Raw genomic sequence first — 15873 nt, 5'->3', positions numbered from 1 at the left:
GCAGCACCAGCATGGCCAGGAGTGACTCGAGTGTCATATTCAAGGGTCGGTGAGTTTGGATTTTGACTCCAGGTCTTGGCTCACAGCTGCGCCAAGCTTCCTCACCCAGGACTGACCTGGGAGGGGGCAGGGTGGGGCTGACAGGCTGGGCAGCCCTGAGTGGTAGCTGTGACTATGACAGTAGTGGGCAGCTAGGAAGTGGTGGTCTATGGGTATTCTTCCTTTGGGGCTGTAGGTGCCAAGTTCAGGTCTGGAGACCCTATAGCAGGGAGATAATCACCTACCTCTCCTGGGGTACACAGAACTTAAGCAGATTTTAGCAAAAGGCGAGGCAACTTTGGCTTCTGTTATCCTCCTTGTTGACCTTCTGCTCTTTCTACAACTACAAGGAGCAATCCGTTAAAATGTGATTTCATACTCCAATGGGCATATGTACTTGGTCTTGGTGGGGCAGGGAAGAAACAGCTCCCTGACAGGGTGCATGTTCATGATTTATGGCCCCAGGGTAAATGCCAAGCAGGGACTTTGCTGAGGAGGGAAAGAGGTATGCATGTTCAGACTGGTAAGGAGTGTTCAGAATGGAGCTCCAGGGCCCCCTGAGCAGAATGAGGGTTCTGGATGGGAGAAGTGGGAGAGACAGAATGGGGTCCGGTGGGCCCAGAGGACTGTAGGGCCTGCTGTGTGATATGTGATATTGCCTATTACTTTGTCTTCCTATGTTGCATTGTGGAGTTGAACTAATTAGGTACAGTCAGATGTCAGGATTGTATTTCAAGGTAGAAGAGTGGCTAGAGGGCCTCAAAGCACCAAGTTTAAGAAGATGTGACATAAACACTAGGGCACCTGCACAATGCCACCATGACCACCTGGCACCTTGCCCTGAAATGGGCTGCTTGGGGTTCTATGAGCTCCCCTCAGTTCCTCCTCTTTAGGAACACAGAGATTGGGTGGACCTCAAGACCACTTTGTTAAACTGGTCAGATTTGATTTCCCAGTGCACTCTTAATTACATTGTTGGGGTTCAGTTAGCATCCATTCAACACCAGCCTAATCCCAGCCCCAGCACTGTATGCCTGGGTGTGAAATGCCTAACATAGGGGCTCCCATGCTCCTGGAGCTCAGGGAAAGAGAAGTTGCTGTTAGGTTGCATGTGGAATAAAAGAGGTGAGCCAAAGATGTGTCAGCCTGAGGGAGGCTGTGGGGACAGTCTCTCAGGAGACAGGACTCCTGAGCTTCAGGAGGAGTGTTGCTGGCAGACATGAGTGCCCATGGAGAGTCTACGTGGCAACTTCAGGTCCAGCAAGTAGCCCTCAGAGCATGGCAGGCAGGGACGGTAGGGTGGTGGGTGGTAAAAGGTGGACCATCACCCTACAAAGTGGCCGTTCTCAAGGAGAAAGGGGTGGGCAGAGAGAGAAAAGCATAGTCCCCTCACTGGAGGTTGATTTTATAACATGAAATATGCAATTGGGTTGAAAACACAAATTCAAAATTAAGAGTTTATATTTGGAAAAGGCAAAAGAATAGCTGACAGAAAGTCTTGTGGACGAGCAGGTCTATAAAACGATACAGGCCCCCTGCCCATGGTAAAAGGGCAAGAATTCAGCAGTTCTGTGGTAGGCAGAGGCCTAACTTATTCTTTCTGAACAGTGACTCTGGAAACTGATTGTGGATGGTGTGTGGGAAAAGGATGACAAAAGAGAGATTATTGAAGCAGAGGAGGATCGATGAAGTCATGATTCAGGATCCTGGAGAAACAAAAATTTCAGACATAAAGCTAGAAATCTTGGTGACCAGTTAGATGCATAGGGCAAAAATTGGGAAGAGTCCAGGCTCCCTTTTAGGTCCTTGAGCTTTTATTTACTTTTATTGGTGGGATTTGAACTGCCAGGCAGTTTTTCTACCACTTGAGCTATAATCCCAGCTCTTCCTTCTCTAACTGTTTTTCAAGAAGGGTATCTCAGCATTTATGCCCAGGCCAGCCTCTGTGATTCTTCTATTTATGCCTTCTATGTAGCAGGGATGACAAATAGATGCTAGATAGAACCAATTTTTATTGATTGAGATGGGAGTCTCCTGGAGAATTTTCTCTGGGCTGGCCTTGGATCATGACCTTCCCAATTGCTACATCCTAAGTAGGAGGGTATCAGGTGTCTGTTCTTTTACTTGGGCATCATGTATGGCTCACACTGCCCCCTGCTTCTCAGCTCTGCTGAAAGCGACGGATGGCTAGAAGCTGAGAGGAGCCAAGTATGTGCTGGGAAGCCTCAAGCTGATGGGCAGCAACACTAGGCTTGATTCTGCCGCAGGGTCAGAGAGTTGTCCTAGGCAAAGTCATCAGAGGCCCTAGAATAGCAGCCTTATTCTTGGAGCTCTTATGGTGGAATCTCAATATCAATAGAGAATGGGATATGAATGATTTTGTTTAGTGCTTTATTTTGTTCACCAAGAAACAGATGTCTGCCTTCTTTTACTTATTTATTTTTTCTGGTCCTAGGGCTTGAATTCAGGGCCTGGGGGCTGTCCTTGAGCCTCTGTGCTCAAGGCTAGTGCTCTACCGCTTGAACCACAGAGCTACTTCCAGCCTTTTCTGAGTAGTTTATTGGAGATATGAGTCCCACAGACTTTACTGCCTGGGCTGGCTGCAAAGAGGTCTGACTTTATATAGCATATGTCCCTTGTGGGGACAAAATATTGTATTACTACACACAAGAAATTGCTCAGCTTCCAACAATTCCAGCCTTAGCTGCTTATGACATGGACGGACCAGGCGAGAGGAGGAAGCTATGCTTGAGCTGAGAAAACTCGCCTGGCTGCACGGCTGGTCTTTAGGGATAGCAGTGTGTTTATGGGGATATAAGGAACCCCACCTAGGGTTCATTCTGGAAGGGAGGGCTCCTGTGCTGGTGAGCACTGGACATGTAGTGCTGGACGTGCTGCGTGCTGAGCCAAGAAATAATTACTAGTATACTGAATATCAGGGCTGAGGAGACCAAATCTGCATGCAACTGTCCTGAACCCCAATAGGCAGCCTGTACCCACCAACTCCATTCTCCTTGCTACTCCCTAGTGGGACAAGCCTCCCACATGCCTCTATTAGGAATAGCATCAGGTCAGGATGGAGCTGAGCTGAGCTAGAGCTCTAGGCAGGGGAACATTTGGGTGATGGCTAGGGTTGTTGCATGCCATCAGGCAGATACCCCAGCATCTGCAAGGCTGAACCATAGGCCACTCAAGTGAAAATAAAAGATATCACTTGAAAATTTTTTGTGATTAATCTTTTGAAGAGCTTGGTCTCCAGGAAGTTTGAAATAGCTACCTCCCATGTTTGTAAGATGTTAACACCTTCTTTTAGGAGTACTTTATAATCTGTGAACCTGGTATTAATGGGTGGGGGCTTTCTTCTGCTTGAACTGTAGTTGGAATTGTTCTGGACCCATCAATTCATGACCTGTGTTAAATCTTAGGCTTTCCCACTTCCTGGAGATGACATATTTTCGGTGTTTTCTACCTTGTGGGCTGAACCTCAGCATCACCAACAGCATCTGTTAGCTTAGTGGTGGTTGGCGAAGTGTTTCTGGGTGGGCAGGCCTGATGTCTGGTGATACTAGGGAGAACTTTTACTCAAGACTCTTCCAGACAGGTACCTATGCTTTGATACAAATGGCCATCCCATTCACCCTAGCATTCAGATCCCCAGATCACACTGTCAGTATCTCATCTAGAAAGAAAAGGAATGGAGCTCCAGTGGTGCAATTGGTTAGCACACTGTACTGATAAGAAAAGGAATGGAACAATTCCTGGAGGCTTCTTTATTTACAGTGATACAATTGGGGTTCAGGACCAATTCTGGACTCTGACCATGAGGAAGGAGCCTTAGCTCTCCCAGCTCAGCAACTTGTCAACATTACCCCTCGTCCCCATGGTCTCTTGCAGAACATCCTCCTTCAACCCCCTCCACCATGCAGAGCAGCCTGCTTTGAGGCTGGAAAGGGATGGACAAGGAATGATAATCCAAACTGTGAAGATAGCAAGAACTTTTTTTATGGATAACATTTATTTTTAAAATAAAAATTCATTTTTAAGCATCTCCTTGCTGTCCATAAAAGAAAATGGATGAAAAGTCAGGGTAGAAATCCTGATGTTTGCTGCTTATGTTTTCCAGTTTATCCCTGGATGTGTGATGTTGTGTAGACGTGGCTGTCGATCCTGAGTGGGGAGCGGTGTGTGAAGACACAGCACTGAGGGGACAGATTCTTGAACAGGCCTGAACCAGCCACCAGGTAAGTAGCCATGGCTTTTGGGGATGATGCATACTATGAAGTTGGATCCATGAGTGAGGATGAACTTCCAGACACTCAGGTCATTGCTCCACACTCCCTCTATCTTGCAGACATGAGAGCTAGGGAAGTCAGTAGGCCCGGCCCCTTACCTCTGTTCCATCCCCAGCAAGGGCATGGGCCTCTGGTGGGCACCAGCTTCAGGAGAAAGCTCACCACCTTACAAGCAGCTATCCTATCCTCCCATTCCTGAGCTGCTCCTGCTGGTAGGAAATTCTCCATCACCTCAGTAATCTGCCTGTTTGCAGCTACCACCTGGCTTTCCAGTTCCAGTTCTCCAGCCTAATCACTCCTCCACTAGGTGGCCTAGCAGGTGTTTGCAGACAGCATGCTGGAGTGAAGAGAAGACCAGGAGGCAGACACTATCTTGGATGAATCCACTGTTGCCCAAGTGACTTTGGACAAATTTGCTACCCTCTCTGATTTAGTTTCTTTACCTGAAGTGGGGACAATATCTTTCTCATAGAGTGCTCCAGGGTGTGGAAATAAATCATGAATAGAAGTTGCCTAGTGTGATGTCACTAATTCTGTCACCAATTGGCTGTTGTATAGTTCAATTCAATTGAAGAATTGTGTGCCCAAGTTAAAGGACCCACAAAGTAGCTACCAAAAGCTAAAGTCAAAGTCGCCAAAAAGACTGCTTGTACTTCAGACATCAGCCACAATTTAGATCCTTAGGCCACCTGCACTTCTGTCTTCCTTAGCTTTACGTGTGTAGAGTGGTTGGGGAAGGTCCCTACAGCCCCTCTTCAGGTTCAGAAGTTCATTAGAATGATTCATAAAAAGCGAGCTACTTGAATAGTTTTATTATAAAAGATTAAAGTCAGAGTCGGACAAATGAAAAACACTGGACAGAGTCTGGGTTGGGATAGAGGGACATGCAGAGCTTTGTAATTTTTTTTTCTTCTCTCTTTGGGTCTGTTGTGGGGCTTGAACTCAGGGCCTGGGTACTGTTCCTGAGTCTCTTTGTGTTCAAGGCTCTACCACTTGAATCACAGAGTCATTTCTGGTTTTTGAGTGGTTAATTGGAGATAAGAGTCTCACAGAGATTTTCCTAATTGGGCCGGCCTCAAACTGCTATCCTCGGATCTCAGCCTCCTGAGTAGCTAGGAGTACAGGCCTGAGCCAGCAGTGCCTGGCAGATATACCACTCTCTCAATGCCTGTAATGATCAAGAGGTGTCTGTAACCTCAGTGTGCAGGTTTTTGCTTTTATTTTCTTAATCAGGAAGCTTCAATAGAGAGGTATGGTTGATTAAATCATTTTCCCTCTTATTGAACTCAGTTTGTGAAGCATGTGGAGGATGGAGCTGCAGTTGCAACTTTCTAGTCATGTGCTTGGCCAGAAGCCACATGAGTCACTTTAGGAAACAGGTCTCCCTGAAAGGCAAAGTATGAACAACAGAAGATATTTCTACTATCTTGTGTACATTAGAAGAAGAAAAAAAAATCTCTAAGGATTTTTGAAGCTCTGTGACAGAAACTGGAAACAAAGATCCAGTATTTTCTTCCTTTTACCATACTTGGCCTAATAAACATTGGTCTCTTTTGGACCAGGCTGATGTATTCCCATTACCTGGTCAGGAAACTGGGCATTCTCACCAGTCTTTTTCTGGAGGTTCCTCTTTTTGTTATAGCTGAACAAACATAAAGCCAATAATTTCAATTATTTACTGTGCACCTGTTTACAGCTCAATCACAACCCTCTCATTACTCAAATTCCTAATGCGAAGATGATTGTAGCTCCTAAATGACACCTAATAAGAGCAAAGAGTTAATAGTACCCTTCATGTATCACAGGCCCTGTATTAAGTACTTAAGGTTCATAAAGTCTGATAATCTTCACAGCCTCCTTTTAAGACAAATGAGTACAATTTCTGTTTTACATATGGAAAAAAAGGCACAGAGCAGTTATATTAGTTGGTCCAAGATCACACATCTAATAAGTGGCACAATTGATATTTGGACCTATTTATTTCTTGTTCCAGTGTCTGTGCTTTTAACGTTTAGGCCCTCTGCATGTAATTTTGATCATCTAAACAGCACTGCAGGAAGGGAAAGGAGGAGCACAAGGGTCTGACCAAGTCCTGTTGTCATGGTAATGGAATCAGGACATCTACCCATGGGCTCCTCCCATGGGAGCGCCTCTGGAACAGCCCTATGGGCTGAGCTCTGAGAAGGGGAAGGTGTCTAGGGACATGGTAGTGTGGACTTCTCTCCCTTGGGCCTTGAATATCTTGTTTCTTTGTGCTTTAATGGAGGGGTGAGTTGCTTTATAAGCTTCCCAAACCTGTTCTTGGGCAGTGCAACCACTCCAAAAGCAAGAAGAGAGAACCCAACATTTCTTGCCTGGATGGGTAGGGTTGAGGCCAGGCAGGCTTAGTATGAGACTATGTTGGCCCATATAAGCCCAAGACTAGAGAACCTGAGAGTGTGGGTCATTCTGGAGCCGGTGGCCTGGAGTCTTAGGGAACACAGGGAGCTTACATCTCATGCTCACATCCAAAGTACTCACTGGGGATTGCTTGTTACTGTTTTAAAAATAACATCCACAATTCAGGTCTTTGAGAGTGCCAATGACAATCATTTGCCCCAGTGAGTCACTAAGCAAAGCAGTGGTGGGGTTGAATGAGGGGAATGCCTTGAGAAGAATTTGGGTCTGCAGTGCTGTCTGCCCAGGAGAGTGTGGTGGTGACCACATGAATGCACAGCTCCAGTGCAATATCATTGTATTCGACCTTGCAGTCCCTTCTTATTCCCAAGGTCCAGGGATGAGGTTGGATAGAAGCATGATGGAGGTGAAATTATTTTAACTGACCCCACGTGCATAGGATCAACCTGATCCCACAAGGCCACTGTCAGTTGCACATGTGTGTTCTTTACACGTTTCTCTTTGGGGATCAGGCTTGAGGGACAGGCCATGAGGGAAACAAGGAGGTTCCTCACTCTAGAAAAGCCAGATCTTCCAAATATTGCCTTTTTCTGAACACATATATCTGTCTCCAATTCAGACAGACCCTATAGTGCCAGAGCTGGAAGGGAGTCCCAGAGGTCATTCTGTTCACTCCCTCCTTGAGAGATGGATAAGGTGAGACCAGAGAGGGGAAATGACTTCTCCATGCCCATGCAGCTGGGGAGTCATAGAAGTGGCAAGGTGGCCATTTGACTTCTGGCCCAGAGCAAACCCACTCCTGAACAAAGAAAAACTCCTGAGCACTCAATCGCCCTCTTTCCATTTTTAGATGGAAGGCTTGGATGTAAGTATTACTAACTATAACCTGAAATTGTCCTACCAATTGGCCATATCCATTTCAATATCTTTCTTTAGAGCATATTTTTTGAGTTACTGTCACATTTCCAGCAGTTCTTCCCCTTATCCTTGTCTCTCATTCCCAACTCTTTTTACCAAATATCAACACAACTGGTAAGTGGGGAGGTGTTGCTTTGGGAACAGTCTGGTAAGGGTTTTCAGAAGATGACTATGATGACTATGATGTTATCTTCAATTACTCAGAAGTGGAGGTATGTCTCAAGTGGTAGAGCACCAGCCTTGAGCAAAAATAAACTAAGTAAAAGTGCAAGGTCAAGTTTAAGCTCTACTACCAGGACAAAAAAGGAGGGAGGATGCAAAAAGGAATGGGAGTATGGCTCAAGTGATAGCGTGCCTGCCTAGTAATTACAAAACCCCTTGTTCAAATCCCAGTACCCCGTAGCCACTAACCCTGTTGTCCAGGGCACACCAGATGACTATATCAGAAGCTCTGGTGTTCTTAGTTTTAAAAGTCTGCTGGTAATTCCAGTGTGTAGCCAAAGTTGAGATCCACTGCTCTGGACAATGGTTCAGACCATCAACCAACCCTTGAGCGACTCTGACAACATGCATTCCCTTGCACTTGCTAGTCACTTTTCCCTAACAGGAAACATGAAAAGAACAGTAACAACTGCAGCTCTCTGGTTTTCTATTCTAACCCAATACTATGGGAACCCATTTGTGCTCCCTGGGCTTTCCATAGCACCATCCTCTACCCATCCCACTGAAAGACACTATAAGAGAGTGGGCTCCTGATAGAAATGGAAGAAGAGCTCACAGGCAGTTCATATTCAACACCATGTTCTTCTGACCACCAGCAGGGCCTCCTTTGTATGAGCTGCTGGCTGAAATGAGGGTTGAGGTTGGGTCATACAGGACAGCAAGGCAGCAGGGAGGCAAGAGTCAGCTGAAGGTCAAGTGCAGATCAGAACTGGGAGGGATGTGTTCCCAGAGCACAAGAAGGCGCATAGTCCTCTCATAGAATGTGAGCCCAAGAATGTTCTTCAAGGAGGGAAAGCAAGACATTGGCAGGTTACAGATGAGACCCAGAGTTCTAATTCAATTTAATGCTATTTGTATCTCCACAGATCCATTCAGAACCTCATTATTATTGCTAAAGTACATCCTGCCTTTTGCTCTTTTCCCAGTGGCACTGGGTGGTGGAGGGGCATGGCATAGACTTCAGGGCTAGAATGGTTAGCAGAGATAATACATGAAGGGAGACTGGTTTATCCCAAGTTCTATGGCTGGGAAGTGAGGGCTAAAACTGCAGTCTCATTTTTCAGAGGGGCATCAGAAGATATTCCCTCACTTTTTACTCTTGTACATTTTTTTTTTAAAGCATTAGTAGAAGTATGCCAAACTTTTTTCCAGTCTGACTCTCAAGACTTCCCTGGTTCTCACTGCAGGGGCTCAAGCTCAGTGTATGGAACTCAAGGACATGACAGCATGCCTGTCCTCAAACCATGTTATTCTTTGTCTAGTAGAGAATAAATTTTCCTTTAACAAAAATTCCATACTTAAAAAAAAAACTTGGTAGAAGAATTGGATTCAGAATAGCAAAGTTCTAAAGGAAAATGATAAGCAAAGTGTTTCCCACATTTTAGTAGCAGTGGTCTTCGTTAGTGAAAGGAAATTATCCCAGAAGACCACAGGCCATGGACAAAGTCACATAGAGCAGAAAAGTTTATTGCCAGCAGAGCCGACAAGGCCAAGTTCCTGTAAAGGAGTAAGGAAAATGGCATCGGAACTGTCTCCCAGGGGGACCTCGATGCCCTCATGAGGCTAGGGTGGGAGGTGACCCACAAGCCCCTCAGCTATCATTAAGGGTGGAGTCACATTGCCAAGGGCAGATCTTATGTCTGGGCTGGGGCATTCTATAAGCTGACAGTTAGTAGCAGTTTCTCCTCCATAGTTTTTGAGGAGGCTTTGTAAAAGAAGGGTTCTATCTATCTCTGCTTAACTAGTAATGCCAGATATTGAAACAAGGGCCTCCTGCATGCTAGACATATGCTCTACCACCAAGCCACACCCCAGTTTCATAGGAGGCTTACACTTTAAATGAGGTACTGAACCCGTGAATAGCCACCCCATGTAGGTAGGTATGCATTACAAAAATGCTCAAAAAGTTTTGCACATCATGTTTCCACTGAGGAGCTCTACTTCACCCCCAGTGTGGCCCTTACTTGTACTGCACCTGATGATTCATTAGTGTCCTCTGCCCATCAGCCTGCTTTGCCACTGGGTGTCTGTGCTCTAACCTCCTGGGAAGTGGCACAGCCCACTGTGAATCCAGCTGGACCCTAAGCCTATGGCCCAACCAGGAGCACCATCATGCACTTTCTCTGTCCTTTTGCTACAGGGTTTGGTGAGCAGATTGTATCCCCAGCAGGAAAATGAGTGAAGAGACGGTCCCCGAGGCCACTTCTCCGCCACCTCCCCAGGGGCAGCACTACTTTGACCGCTTCTCTGAGGACGACCCTGAGTACCTGCGCCTTCGCAACCGTGCGGCCGACCTAAGGCAGGACTTCAACCTGATGGAGCAGAAGAAGCGTGTCACCATGATCCTGCAGAGCCCAGTGAGTGGGCGGCAGAGAGGGCAAGGGAGGGAGGCAGGGTAAAAGAGGCGGGGAGAAGGGCTGGCTGATTCTCTAGGGAACCTGAAAGACCAGTAACTCCTCTTCCCTTGCTCAGCATTGCTAGGGTTTTAGGCCTGCTGAGCAAGAAAGGCCTGGCTACGTGGGAGTTTGATTCCTCCCTGGTCCCTGGTGGATGGCCAGAGCCAGCCACAGTTTTGCTGTGGAAGTGGGAAAACAGGACACCGGCTCCTGTTTGCGGTGTTCCTTCAGAGCCTGTTTCCAGTCTTCTCTCCTGTAACAAGGAACAAGCGAATCCATATAAACTGGAGCCAGCAGGGGGTTCCCTTTACTGAACACCACAAAGTAAGACTCAATATAGGGGTGAGAAGGAGAGGGTGCGGAGCTGTGGGACAGGAACCCAGGAAGGAAAGCTAACTTGGGATGTGGGTTTCTCCAGACTTGATCCTAGAGGCCTGGGAAAGGGCAATGTGGCCTGCTGTCCTGCTTGGGCAGAGGGGGCTGCCACCCTCGGATGGGGAGGCAGAGCACTGGAGGGAGACAAGGAGAGTGGGGTGATCTTTAGGCTTGGGAAGCCCAGAGAAGAAGCAGCTATCTCCTGTTACTTGTCAGGACGGGCTCTGGAGGGTAGGCCTAGTTCTGCCTCAGCCCTACCCCCTTCCTACAGACATTCATGGTGAAGGATCTCTTGTGGAAGGAATCTGTGCAAACCTCGTAGACAGGGGACATAGGGTCTTGATGGCATTTTGTGGGGAGCCTGGAGAAAACTGCCAGGTGCTAAAAGGCATTGGGTTGAGAAGAGCCCTAAAGAGTGTCTAGGACAGTGGCTGCATTAGCACCAGCCAGGTTTCAGGGCCTCTGGTGGGCTAGGACTAGTGAAGGGTTCTTTCTGTCCTTTACAGGATCTCCAACAGCAAACAGCTCCTTTCCTCCCATGTTTCCTGCTGCCACCTCGTGGCCAAGATGCCATATTTACTGCCTGTTGGGGTGAAAAGGTGGGGAGAAGAGTAGGATTTCAAAAGTAGAAATGACCTTAAAGTTCATCAGATCCTTCTGCCCTTCCTCAGCCTTTCATTAAGCACACAAGGAAACAGGCCCAGAAGAGCCATAGGTATGGCTAATGGAGAGGAAAGGCAGTATTTTTCCTAATTCAGTTCTGTGTATAAAAAATGTCCTTAATTTCTATAGTGAAGTTCTGCCCTATCTGATGGACATGGCCCTTGGCCATAATACAGATGCAGGAAGGACCTGGAATCTGGATTCCAGCCCACAAGGAAAAGGGAGCATAGGAGTCATTTCTAGCATGTCCTTGGTACTCCCACACAGCAATCTGGAGAGACCTTAGTGGACTTGCCTCTGATGCCTAGGAGGCCCCAAGCAGGGCCTCACCCTAGCTGAACCAGGAGTAGAAGAGCTCATCATTGAGCAACTAAAGCTAAGTGACCTCCAGTTGTCTCTGAGAGAGGCTCTGAGAGGACTAGCATCTCCGGATCTGCTTCAGTCTTTCAGGGAGGAACTGGAAGGCCTCATCCAGGAGCAAATGAAGAAGGGCAACAACTCCTCCAACATCTGGGCCCTGCGGCAGATTGCAGACTTCATGGCCAGCACCTCCCACACAGTCTTCCCAACATCTTCCATGAGTAAGTGGGTGCCTGGGGAGCTGCCAGCAGGAAAGGAGGAGGGATGGGGTAGGGAAAGGAACAAGGAGCAGCAGCAAGCAGCAGCTTGGTTGCCAAGCAACGGTGTAAGCCTGCAGTTGCATTAGCAGGCCTGGGGGAGCTGAGCAGAAGCCAGGGAGATGCCTGGCTCTGCTTCTGATGTTACTCCGATTTAAAAACCCATAGGAGAGTTATCTGTGATGCCAGAAATGGGAGGATAGAGGTGACTTCAGGGGATGAGAGGGGGCCATGGAAAACTGTGTGTCCATATTCCACTAGGCATCTCAACCTGTTACCATAAATGAATGCAAAGAGGATCTAGGGCTACGCATAACCCCAGCTTTCTAGGCTATGAATCTCTGCCCACAGGATATATATATATATAGATATATATATACATATATCTATATATATCCTATATATGTATATATCCTGTGTATATATATATACACACATATATATGTATATATATGTATGTTCTACTTCAATATGATTAATACAAGGTGATGGTTGAAAATTAAGAAATAGTCAAGAAAGACAAGCAAAAATCACTACCTTGTGTACCCAAACCCCAGAAATAATTATTATTAATCATTTGGTATATATTCTGTCAACCTTTTCTCTTTAACATATAAAAGTTATACAAAAATATAAAACATATAAATATAAAAACAAATATGTAAAAATCATATGATACATATAATTTTAATAACATTCCAACTATGTTTTCCACATAAGAAAATGTTGTTCTGCAGTGTAAGTTTTGGTGGGTACATGCTGTTTAATCAATTTCTCATTGTTGGATTTCCAGGATGCTTCAGCTTTTTGCTATTAAGAACAACCATGAAGAGGGCTAGGAATGCAGCTTTGTGATAGAGTGCTTGCCTAGCATGCATAAAGCCCTAGGTTTGTTTCTTCAGTACCACATAAACAGTAAAAGCTGAAAGCGGCGCTGTGGCTCCAGTGGTAGAGTGCTAACCTTGAACAAAAGGAAGCTCAGGGACAGTGCCCAGGTCGTGAGTTCAAGCCTCAGAACTGGCCAAAAAACAAAACAAACAAACAAAAAAACCAGCGAAGAAAGCATCCTGGTAAATAAGTTTGCAATTGCATCTGTAACTTTTCTCTTAAAGATAAATGACAAGAAGTACAATGGCTAGATCAAAGCACATGCATGTTCAAGATTAATGCATGCTAGAAGATTATATCTTTTCTTCATTCTAGAGAAAAGGGAACCAAGTTACATTCCCAACAGCAATACGCTAGAGGCCCCTTCCTCTACACTATCTTAGTACAATCACCACTTCCTTTAGCCTCCTGATCTGACAGGTGATTTATATTTTGGTTTAATATACATTTATTTTATTACTAATGAGGTTGGATTTCTTTTATATTTTTAGAGACACATTGGGCATGATTTTCTTTTTGTAATAAGTTGTCTATAGCCTTTGTCAATTTTCCTATTGGTGTATTTTTCTTATAGATTTTTTCAAATCTTTATAAACAAATTCTAGTTCCCTGGTTTTATGTCAAATATATTACAATGATTTGTCTGGTTTCTCCTTTGCCTTTTAACTGCGTTCATGGTGGGGTGTTGTTTTTGTTGTTATTTTTAGAACTTTTAAATTTTTGTGCATTGAATCCATTGTTGTTTTCCTTTGTGTGTGCTGCTTTGAGTTGCACGCTGAGAAGCGCCTTCCCCAGATGTTACCACCCAATGGGATGGGTTTTCTTAACTGTTTGTTAAAGTTTATTCTTGAAAATAACTTTAGAATTATTTTTGTCAAATTCTCACCGCATCTACTTTAACATGTTCCCTTTGGGATTATGTGTCAGTATGCGTGCATGCATGTGCATGTGCCAATACTGGGGCTTGAACTCAGGGCCTACATACTGGTCCCTTAGTTTTTTCATTTCAAAGATGGCTCTCTACTTCTTCAGCCAGCTCTACTTTTGGCTTTTTGCTGGTTAATTCAAGATAAGACTTTCTTGCCCATGCTGGTTTTTGAACCTCAATCCTCAGATCTCAGCCTCCTGGGTAGCTAGAATTACAGACATGAGCCACCAGCACACCTGGCTCCCTTTGGGATTTTGGTTGGCATTGTATTAGATGAATAGATTGACTTTGTAGAGAATTTATACTTTTATATTAGATTATAAGCTCCCTAGAAAAGTTATGTGTTTGGTTCTAGAATATTATAGCTGAGAGTAGTGACTGGTACATAGGCAGTGGTTAAAGAAATTTTTATGAATGAATTTTAAATCTTTTACAGACATGTAGGATGTTCAGGTTTTTTCCAATCCTGAGGCTTGAACTCAGGGCCTGAGCACTATCTCTGGCTTCTTTTTGCTCAAAGTTAGCACTCTACCACTTGAGCCACAGCTCTACTTCCAGCTTTTTCTGTATATGTGGTGCTGAGGAATCAAACCCAGGGCTTAATGAATGTGAAGCAAGCACTCTACCACTAGGCCATATTCCCAGCCCCCTGTTCAAACTTTGAGTCTTTCATATTCACTTAAAAAGAGCTCAGTAGGTTTTTTCAATGAATACTTCTCTGTTTCATTTTCTACTGGAGATATATAAATTCTCTTAGGTTTTGCATATTGAAGATCATATTTACAGATTGCAAATGACTGTCAGTGCCTCCATAATTCCAGCATTTGCCTTTGGTGTATTTTTTTCCAGTTCTCATGTTACTTTCAGTCCTATGTTTAATAATAGATTAGAGAATAATCATCCTCATCTTGGTTCTGAGTTTAATGGAAATTCTCTTGCCACTGAGTTTGAGATAGTTACTCTTTATCATGAAGAGGAAATATCTCTTTATTCTGGCTCACTAATAGGCCTTTCTCAGAAATGGAAGTTCAGCTTTATAAAATGCATTACAGACACCTATTGATTTTTCTTTCCTCGAACTATTGTCAGGATGAGTTATAGTAAGAGACCTCTGACTATTGAACCCCTGTTTTAAATTTCTGAAATAAATAACTCCTGATCTTTACACATTTTTCCAAAAATAGTCTTCTGTATTTGATTTGCTAGAATTTTATCAAGGACTTTTGTGTTCGTTTTCATGCAAATGATTGTTGAGCAGTGCATTTCTTGTACAGTTTTTATCTAGTCTTTGTATTAAAGTTTGCAGTCGATGAGATGATGTCCCATCTCTACCGTGCTCTGTGTAGTCACGCATTTTTGTCAACTAGTTCAGATGCTTATTTATGGATCTTGAATTGCCAGTTCTTGAATTTACTTAGTGGTTCTTATCAGTTTTCCTCATTTCTTATATATCAGTTTCATCTTTCTGTTCTTTTGTTTTGGTTTTTGGTTTTATTGAGACAAGATCTCACTAACAGCTGGTCTCCAAGTAACTCTAGCTCAAACTGGCCTCAGACTCACAATCTTTCTAACTCCAGCCTCCCAAGAGTTAGAATTACAAATGTGTGTCACCATACCCAATTTATTTATTTTCTTGGTTATTTCCTCGGTACTTTGGTTTGAACTCAGGGCTCTGTGCTGATTATTAAGCAGTACTGGTTATTTTTGAAATAGGGCTCACATCCTTTCCTGGGCTCCCCTGGGCTTCAATCTCATCATTTTAGAATTCTCACTGAAGTGGGGATAACACATACACACCACCAAGTCCAGCTTTTGCTTTTGAGATGTGATCTCACAAACTCTTTTTCCAAGGCAGGACTGGACCCACAATCCTCCTGAGTCCAGCCTCCCTAGTAGCTATGACTACAGGACTAAGCCACTGGTACCCCATGCCAATTCTATTATTTTCTGTAACTTTTCTTTGGTTATTTTTCTCTTTACAGTTTTATAGAATAGAATAAAATTAATTTGATTTTTTAAATTCCATGATTGACATTTAAGGGTATGGATGAGTATATGTTTGGGTTTCATCCTATGAACTTTGACCCATCTTATTTCTTTTATTGCTAATTTCTACATAGTTTACAGTTGACATTTTG

At 44.5% G+C, this 15873-nt stretch overlaps 1 protein-coding gene across 2 annotated transcripts in view; it reads left to right on the top strand.

Moving 5' to 3' along the window:
• Positions 1 to 15: 15 nt before the first annotated feature.
• Add2 (adducin 2) overlaps positions 16 to 15873 on the top strand; it is a 49305-nt gene continuing 33447 nt past the window's right edge. The window contains exons 1-4 of one of the 2 annotated variants that reach the window (XM_048352693.1): positions 16 to 49; positions 4163 to 4281; positions 10010 to 10225; positions 11745 to 11883. In XM_048352693.1, the coding sequence (XP_048208650.1) occupies positions 10043 to 10225; positions 11745 to 11883 (322 nt within the window). In that variant the 5' untranslated portion in view covers positions 16 to 49; positions 4163 to 4281; positions 10010 to 10042. Of the gene's footprint in view, positions 50 to 4162; positions 4282 to 10008; positions 10226 to 11744; positions 11884 to 15873 lie in introns of both variants that reach the window. The other variant, XM_048352694.1, reaches the window with a different exon arrangement.

Source organism: Perognathus longimembris, chromosome 8 (genome assembly GCF_023159225.1).
Source record: "Perognathus longimembris pacificus isolate PPM17 chromosome 8, ASM2315922v1, whole genome shotgun sequence".
Taxonomy (NCBI): domain Eukaryota; kingdom Metazoa; phylum Chordata; class Mammalia; order Rodentia; family Heteromyidae; genus Perognathus; species Perognathus longimembris.
Note: the sequence above shows the minus strand (reverse complement) of the source record. Positions and strands in the feature narration are given on the sequence as shown.